This window comes from Orycteropus afer, unplaced genomic scaffold, assembly GCF_000298275.1.
Source record: "Orycteropus afer afer isolate SDZICR_OR568_19922 unplaced genomic scaffold, OryAfe1.0 scaffold00005, whole genome shotgun sequence".
In the NCBI taxonomy this organism is placed as follows: Eukaryota; Metazoa; Chordata; class Mammalia; order Tubulidentata; family Orycteropodidae; genus Orycteropus; species Orycteropus afer.
Genome location: NW_006921592.1, coordinates 7,109,476 through 7,117,779, shown reverse-complemented (window position 1 = coordinate 7,117,779; position 8,304 = coordinate 7,109,476). Strand labels below are relative to the sequence as shown.

Sequence of the window (8,304 nt, the reverse complement as noted above, 5' to 3'; positions counted from 1 at the left end):
ACCCAAGGAGGGGTCGCCATGAGTCGGGGCCAACTCGATGGCACACAACAACAACAACATATTCGGCAGCACATAACAACAGCAACAACATATTAATTTATTCCAATAGCACCGGTTAAAGAGACAATGATAAAAAAAATCAGAAGAGACAAAATCAACTAAAATGCTTATTAGACTAAGTATTTTTGTTTGCTTCTGTTTCTTGTAGCTTTCAGATTATATGACCTACCACTTGGTTTCAAGATTTTGTGATATGGGGAAAATATGAAATTCAGTGTCATTCCATTCCATTCTCCAAGATTCTAGTCCCTAATCTGGTGAATGATTGGGGCATGGCCAAGAAAAATCTCTGATTTTATGTTTTCTGGCTTATAAACATTATCTGAGATACCTCATAGATTTGTAAGGATCAAATGGGATATGTTATGTAGAAGTAACTCCAATGCCCCTCTACACAGTCACCACCAGTCTGTCAATGGAGGCTTATGTGTTGTGATGCTGACCAGGTTTCACTTTTCTTTCTCTATTTCCCTCTCTCCTTCTTTCTCTCTCTCTGTCTCTCTCTCTCTTGCTCCTTCCCTGCCTCCATCTCTCCCTACCTCTCCTTTCCTTCCTTTCTCTTGCTTTTTTTCTTTTTTGTTCTATTTTTTTCTTTATTTTTAATAAATGCTTATCTAATGGACAGAAACTTAAACAATATTTTATTTTATACTTTATTTTAAAGAAATATTGGTCAAATTGGTAAACATTGTTTTAAAAATGACAGCCAACTTTAAGTTCTATGTTTGCAGATTTTGTGTTGGAGGGACTGATTTTAGTCACATTTCAAGTCTAATTTTGGTTATTTGTCAGTGCCTTGGGAGGTTAATCCTAAGTGAATGCCTTCATCTTGATTTTAAGGTTAAAAAAACAATGGTGTAAGTCTCCACAAAAAAACATAGTCCCTCCCCCTTTTCCTCTTGTGCTGAGCCTCATGGAAGTTGGGCAACTTTCTTAATCTTAGCTGTAAAACACACCTCACGTTGAATTTGGGTCCCCAAATAGAAAATTTTGATTTGTGTTTATCTTAGTAGAATTAATCAGACTTTATAGAATTAGCAGCTTTTGGTATTTTTAAAATTTATGCAATATTAGGACTTTATTGTACATGTAGATACTGCTTGTACGATGTTGTTGTTGTTGTTATGTGCCATCGAGTCATCCCTGACTCATAGTGACCCCTCCTTGGGTTTCCGAGGCAGTATCACTATGGAAGTAGGATTGCCCAACCTTTCTTCCGAGGAGTGCTGGTGGGTTTGAACCGCCAGCCCTCTGGTTAGCAGTCAAGTGCCTTAGCCACTATGCTACCAGAGCTTGTATGATAGGTAAATGTAAAAGAAATTAAGCTATTTTAAAAAAGTATAGTGTTATTCTCTGGTGAAATTTTATCACTTTGCATAATCTTATTATAAATCTGAAATCTGAAAAGCATATATCAAAGACAAAGTTCTTGACTGATAATGTGGACTTTTGACTTCTTTGGAAATTTTAGATAGATGATTAAAAAGAGACAAAATGCTTTATTAAAAAAAAACAAAAAAAAACCCAACTCACTGCCATTGAGTCAACTCAGACTCATAATGACCTCTCCTTGGGTTTCCAAGGCGATATCTCTACAGAAATAGATTACCCAACCTTCCTTCCAAGGAGCGGCTGATGGGTTTGAATCACCATCCTTCTGGATAGCAGTCAAATCCCTCAGGCACTACACCACCAGAGCTCCCAAAATGCTTTTTACTGTCATGTCTTTTTAAAGTGCAAATGGAAAGAAAAGTGAAGGATATCTTTCTTGTACAATGCAATGACTAGATAGCTATTCTAGAAGCTATAAAAATATTTGAGGAGACTCAAAAAAGGTAGCACAGAATTATATATAGTATCTTTAGAATTTTAAAGAGAATGCATACTTGTAGATCTCAAATTCTCAAGTGAATAGTAGTAAGTGGAGTAGGAAGTGGGTGAAATAGAAATATATTTATGCATATCTTTGTCAGATTAGAAAATACTTATCTTAGTTTGCCTTAGAATTAAAGTTATAGTTAAATTTGGTTGGTAGCTATGTGGGATAATTCAAAATACTTTAATTCATTTACTTTAATAATTATTTTCTCCAGTAATAGGTTTGTAAGCTGTCTTTTGCCTTGGAATGTAGGTACCATTACATTTTCCACATAATTGCCATAGATTTCTTCTATTTGTATATTTAAGTAGCTTTAGCTTATAAACATTGTTGAGTTTGTTAACAAATTTAAACTTTCAAGAAGCAATAGATGCAACACCTGATCTATTTTAGATGAAAAAGAAGACATTTTAGAACACATGTAATGATACCACTCTTTTTTTTCTTTTTGAACTTTTATTGTGGTTTGGGTAAAAGTTTACAGATAAAATTATTTTTCCATTGAACAATTTAGATGCATTTCATTCTGTGACACTGGTTGCAATGGCCTCAACAGAACAGCACTCTTCCCACTTCTTCTCCGGCTCTCCGTTTCCATTCATCCCTCTTTACGGTCTCTTCTTGCTTTCTGACCTTTGTTTGGGCAAATACTGCCCTTTTGGTCTGTTATGGTTGACTGTACTGACAAGTATATTCCTCCCTGGTGTTATTATTTCCTTTATAGGCCTGTTTATTATTGAACCCCAAGGGTAGGTTCCATTCCAGGCTTAAACACCAATAAGTTTATTTTATGGTTTTGGATTTTGTTCGACATTGTTTTCCTCCCACTCTGCCCAGGACCTTCTTTTCAGTCCTGATTGGACTGTTTGGTAGTGGTAGGCAGGCATCATCTATTTCTTCTTGTCTTTGTGGAGGCTATGGTACTGAACAGATTTCAATGAAGATTCTAGACTAGGACACACTAGAAAGGAAGACTTGATTTACTCCCAAAAATCACATAATTTAAATCTTCTGGATCACAAGGGTCTACTACACACTTCATAAGATCATGCGGTTGGTGCAGGACCAGGCAGCATTTTGTTCTGTTGTGTATGGGGTCATCAACTCCATGGAAGCTAAGAACAACAACTTGTAAATAACAAAGAGCTAAAAAATGCTAGCCTTCACCATCATCATTGTTGCCATGAGCATCATCATCATTATCATTTCTAACTGGTATTTTTGGTGGCATAGTGCCTAAGGCATTTGAGTGCTAACCAGAAGGCTGGTGGTTCAAACCCACCAGCCACTCCTTGGAAGGAAGGTTGGGCAATCTACTTCTGTAGTGATACCGCCTTGGAAACTCAAGGAGGGGTTGCTATGAGTCGGATCCAACTTGATGGCAGTGAGTTTGGTTTTTTGGACAACAAATATGACAAGTCTCATTATTATTCTTTTTATTAAAGATCTTGTCCTTTTAAAATAACTTAATGAATGACATTATAAATTATTTGGATTATTAGTATTATTACTTTAGTGATAACCTTCAAACAGTGGATTATTTATAATGATTAGAAAATTGACTAAAAATTCCAGGTACTCATTGTGTAGTTTTTAGGGTTATATGATATTAAGTCAGAGTCTCTCTTTGCATAAATTACTCCCCAGGGAGTAAGTAGCTTATACGTGGAGAGAATCTGCTTCAATATGTTCTTAATTATAAAATGATCTAACTCTAAAGAAATGAAAATAGAGGTAATTTGTCCCCTGGCGTGCGAGAAGATGTTTTTGAACACCACAAAGGTTATCTTACACAACTTTGGAAATAAAAATGGGATAAGGAATGATTTGACAGAACATCTACATATTTATACATATTTAAAATCTTAGCTCAACATGTAATCTTGGAGAACTAGAAACATTTTAACAGCATTTTTAAAGAGAAAGAAGGCATTTTAAGGGGAATATGTGTGCTACTGTATTCTGTTGCAGCAGAATAGGACATCTGAGGCTTATTGTAGGAGAAGATAAATTTAAACAATTCAAAGACTAATTTGCTTCTTTGTTTCTCATTTAAAATAGATTCTTTGTGAGCTACAACTTTCTACTTCATACTATGTACTTTATAAAGTACATCTTCAAGACAGAATATTTCAGATACAGATTAAGACAACAGATCACATTATTGCTACAGTGTTTGTCATTTTGAAATGTCTTGCCATTATAACAGCCAAACTCTCCTCTGGAACTGTCTTGCAGCGAATATAGGTCTAATGACATGCTATTTATCACGGTTTCAAATAGAACTTCTAGGGACACTTGGTGGCTTGTATTCCACCAGCTGTGACAATAAAGATGATAGAAGGAAACTGAAGAGGATATCTCTACTTTTCTACTTTTGTTTGAATCATGGAGTAATTCAATAATGGTATTCTCTGGGAGGCAAATTTAGAGACTCTGAAATGCCGTGAGAGACATCCTGTGATGTGCTCATTTTTCATTTTCTCAATTTCTTATACATTACCCTTACTTATTTTTCTATTGGTAATCTTTTGTGGAGACTATAGTTAATTTTTTACCAATTACATATTTTTACATATGATGCATATTTCCTTAGAAATATGCTTTCCTTCGATTCCTACAGTATCAAAGAGTATCATGAAAAATTTAAAATAATATGATTTCTTTTTTACCTTATATTAGAACAAGTTATGAATTTAATAGCTGTTCCTATTCAATAATTATCAAGTAGTCAAATTTCTCTCCCTTTTCTTGGTAATCTCTCCCTACTTTCTTCTTACTCCACTTCTAGTAATGCATGAAGGCCTTTCCTAGCTTAGAGTGTCTTGACATAACTTCCCACAAAGTCACCAGGTTTTTAATTTTTCTTGCTTATCAAAACATACGTATCTTTAGTTCTGCTCCCTTAGAGCCCCCTGCTGGTGACAGCAGATGTCAAGGTCACATAAACTAATCTGGGCTAATGAGTTCACATGAAACTATATCACCTTGATCAACTAAACACCTTAACTCGTAAGAGCATCCATCAGGAATGACATTAACAATGGATATTTCAGGTACTTTCTGATTGGAGGAAACTATTTTACTTTGTGTGTTTTTGTGGCTCTGATTCCCATCCTCCTATCCTTTCCAACTCAACCAGCCATTTTCATTTTCTAGACGTGTTGAGTCCATTGAGGATAGAAAGCAGGTCACATTTCTTTTTTATGTTTTCTACAGTGCTCAACAGGAGCTCTGATGGCACAGAGCCTAACCAGAAGTTTGACTGCTTACTAGACAGTTGGCGCTTCAAACCTACAAGCCGCTCCCCAGAAGGAAGATGGGGCAATCTACTCCTGTAAAGAGTTACTGCCTCGGAAACCCAGTAGGGATCGCTGTGAGTGGGAATTGACTGCACAGCAGGTGTCCCCCTGCCCCAGTGCTCTATAGAGAATTTTCATAACTCCTTAAACTGGTATTTCTATTTTTTTATTTTTTAATCTTTCAGTATAGCTAAGAGATTTTAACTACTCCCCCTTACAAAAGAGGTTTTAAGTGATATGAATTTCCATATTTGTGGTGGGAAGGAGATTTCAGAATCTTGAAATCGGGGATGTATATATTGGAAAAGGCCCCTGGGTGATTCTGATATGATATAATAAAGTTCCCATTGAGAATTCAGTGAAGGAAATGAAACGAATCGAAATACTTACTGTATTTCTCTGTACCATGTAAACTACCTGCAGAGGAGATAAAACTCAGGGACAAGGCCAGATCTGGAGACACTAACACGTAACCCGTGATTCTGTCTATGCTTCTTGGCTTTCTGATCTTTGATTTGGGGCTTGAAGCACCTTTTGTTTTCTATTTATTTATTTATTTATTTTGCATGAAAGGAAATAAGCATCTATCCAGGCTTTTTGATTCTGAGGGAAGCTGCTGTGGGGTTGGGAGAGAGATAGAAGCCAGGCGCACCTAGAAGCAGAATATTTGATGTGGTGAAAAACTGAAATTGTTCACTACAGATTAGTAAGTAAGCACAAGTGAGACCATGCTTACCTTCCTTATTGGGTAATTTGACACTGGATGGAAATGTGGAAAAATGAGACCATCAAGAAATAAAGTAACTCTTTGAACTTTTTTGTTCCTACATCCTGTATTCTAAAAGATTCCTGACTTTGGATCAAATGTGTGTCCAAATATATGTCGTCAGGGTAGACAGCATCTTAATATCAACTTTCTGCCTGAATACCAAATATATTTTATGGAATTTAGTGCACTCTGTTAGCTGCCGTTGACTTGTGGCAACCCCACGTAAATAAAATTAAACACTGGCTGGTCCTGTGCCATCCCCGTGACCAGTTGCAGAGTAGACTATGTGATCCATGGGGTGTTCACGGACTGTTTTTTCTGAAGTGATCACCAGGCCTTTCTTTCTAGTCCCTCTCAGTCTGGAAGCTCCACTGAGACTGGAACAGCATCACAGCAGCATGCAAGCCTCCACTGACAGGTGACTTGTGCATGAGGTGCATTAGCCAGGAATCAAACCTGTGTCCTCCACATGGAAGTTGAGAATTCTGCCACCTAGCCCTAAATGCTCCTAGTACACTAATCTCTTCTATGTCCCCACACATCTATCAGCATCTGGAGCCTCTCTTCCTTTTCAAGCTCTTCTCTGTAATATTCTGGTGGAGGACTATGTGAACTTTGGTTCTTTAGGTCATCTTCTATATAAACTAAAGATGACATTTTGCTTCATATTACTATAATTTCCTAAATAATCTATCATTGGAAGCTAGAGTAAGAAAAAATTAACCACTATATCGTAATGGCAAAAAAGAGTTTTTCCAAAGACAAGATTTGTACAATTTCCATGAAGGGAGTTGATTTCTCTTTCATACACAAGCATTTATCCTGGCAGGGTTGCTTGCTTATCCTGACTCCCCAGAGGACTTGAACAACAGAGAATGAGGCCAACAAATAACAATGATAGCAATTAGTATAATAATTAATAGCAACCACTGGTAATAAGTTACATATCCCTTTTGTAAGCAAATAAATCACTTTTATAAGTTGTAGTGCTTTTAAAGGGATCTCTGGTGCGTAAGGCATCTGACTGCTAACCAGAAGGCTAGAGGTTCAAACCCACCAGCCACTCCTTGGAAGGAAGGTTGGGCAATCTACTTCCATAGTGATGCCACCTCAGAAACCCAAGGAGGGATCACTATGAGTTGGTCTTAAAGTAATAATTACAAATTAATTTCCATTAAATTCATCTTGTCTCACTAAGGTTTTAATTATGAGATAATGTGTGTGTAGGACCTGAATCATTCAGAATGATGGCCATTCATGTCTTTCATGAGCACTCAAAAGACAGTGGCATGGGTTTGGGCATCACCTGGGACCATGTTACAAATGAAGAATAACATCTACCACAGCAGCCACTGAAGCACAACATCTCAATCATGGCCATGCACTACCTCATGGCCGTGGGGCTCAACAGGGCCACAGATGACCAAGAATGTAAGCAAACCCAGGAATCATCACCACACCAGGCACACCAAGCTCCTATGGGACAGGGTCTGGGAGAATTCAGCATTGCATCCTATGGACAGTGTTCCATGATACAGCTCAAGGTCTCCAAGGACAAATGGACCCTCAAATTCACCAAGAAAAGGGTGGGGACACACATCTGGACCAAGAGGAAGGGAGAGGAGCTGAACAATGTCATGGCCGGTATGAGGAAGGCAGCTGCCAAGAAGTACTAAGGGTTTCCCTGTCCTTGTTCTCATCTGCTACATTTCTACCCTCTGCCCTGTCCCCACCCCAGCCCACACCCCCACTCCCACCCCCCATAATAATAAAGCCTTTCCAGAAAAAAAGAAAAAGAATATCAGACCTCACCCAAGACCAATTGAATCAGAATTTACTTTGTAAAAATTTCCCCAGTCATTTGTTGACATTAATGTTTGAGAAGCATGGCCCTATGATGTCCAGGTAATCACAGTTGGGAACTGATGAGATATTTATTTTCCCTGGCATTAACATGAAAAGTTGATGTTGTTGTTGTTGTTATGTGCCATCGAGTTGTCTCCGACTCATAGTGATCCCTCCTTGGGTTTCCGAGGCAGTATCACTATGGAAGTAGATTGCCCTGTCTTCCTTCTGAGGAGTGGCTGGTGGGTTCGAACCACTAGCCTTCTGGTTAGCAGTCAAGTGCCTTAGGCACTACACTACTGGACAGTGAGTTTCTGCTACACATTTTAGGCATTTCTCTTCTGTTCAAAAGGCAGTAGAACCTTTCAAGTGTTAGTAACAGAAAACTTTGGTCATTAAATTAAAAGGCAGAAGAAAGGGAAACCATTGTATTCCCAGAAACATCTTGC

The 8,304-nt window shown here is 37.8% G+C and overlaps 1 protein-coding gene across 1 annotated transcript in view; it reads right to left on the bottom strand.

The window, feature by feature from the left end:
* RORB (RAR related orphan receptor B) overlaps positions 1-7,326 on the bottom strand; it is an 84,219-nt gene extending 76,893 nt beyond the window's left edge. Inside the window, exon 1 of the mRNA XM_042780595.1 lies at positions 7,317-7,326. Within this exon, the coding sequence (XP_042636529.1) occupies positions 7,317-7,326 (10 nt within the window). The remainder of the gene's footprint in view (positions 1-7,316) is intronic.
* Between the last annotated feature and the right edge of the window lie 978 nt (positions 7,327-8,304).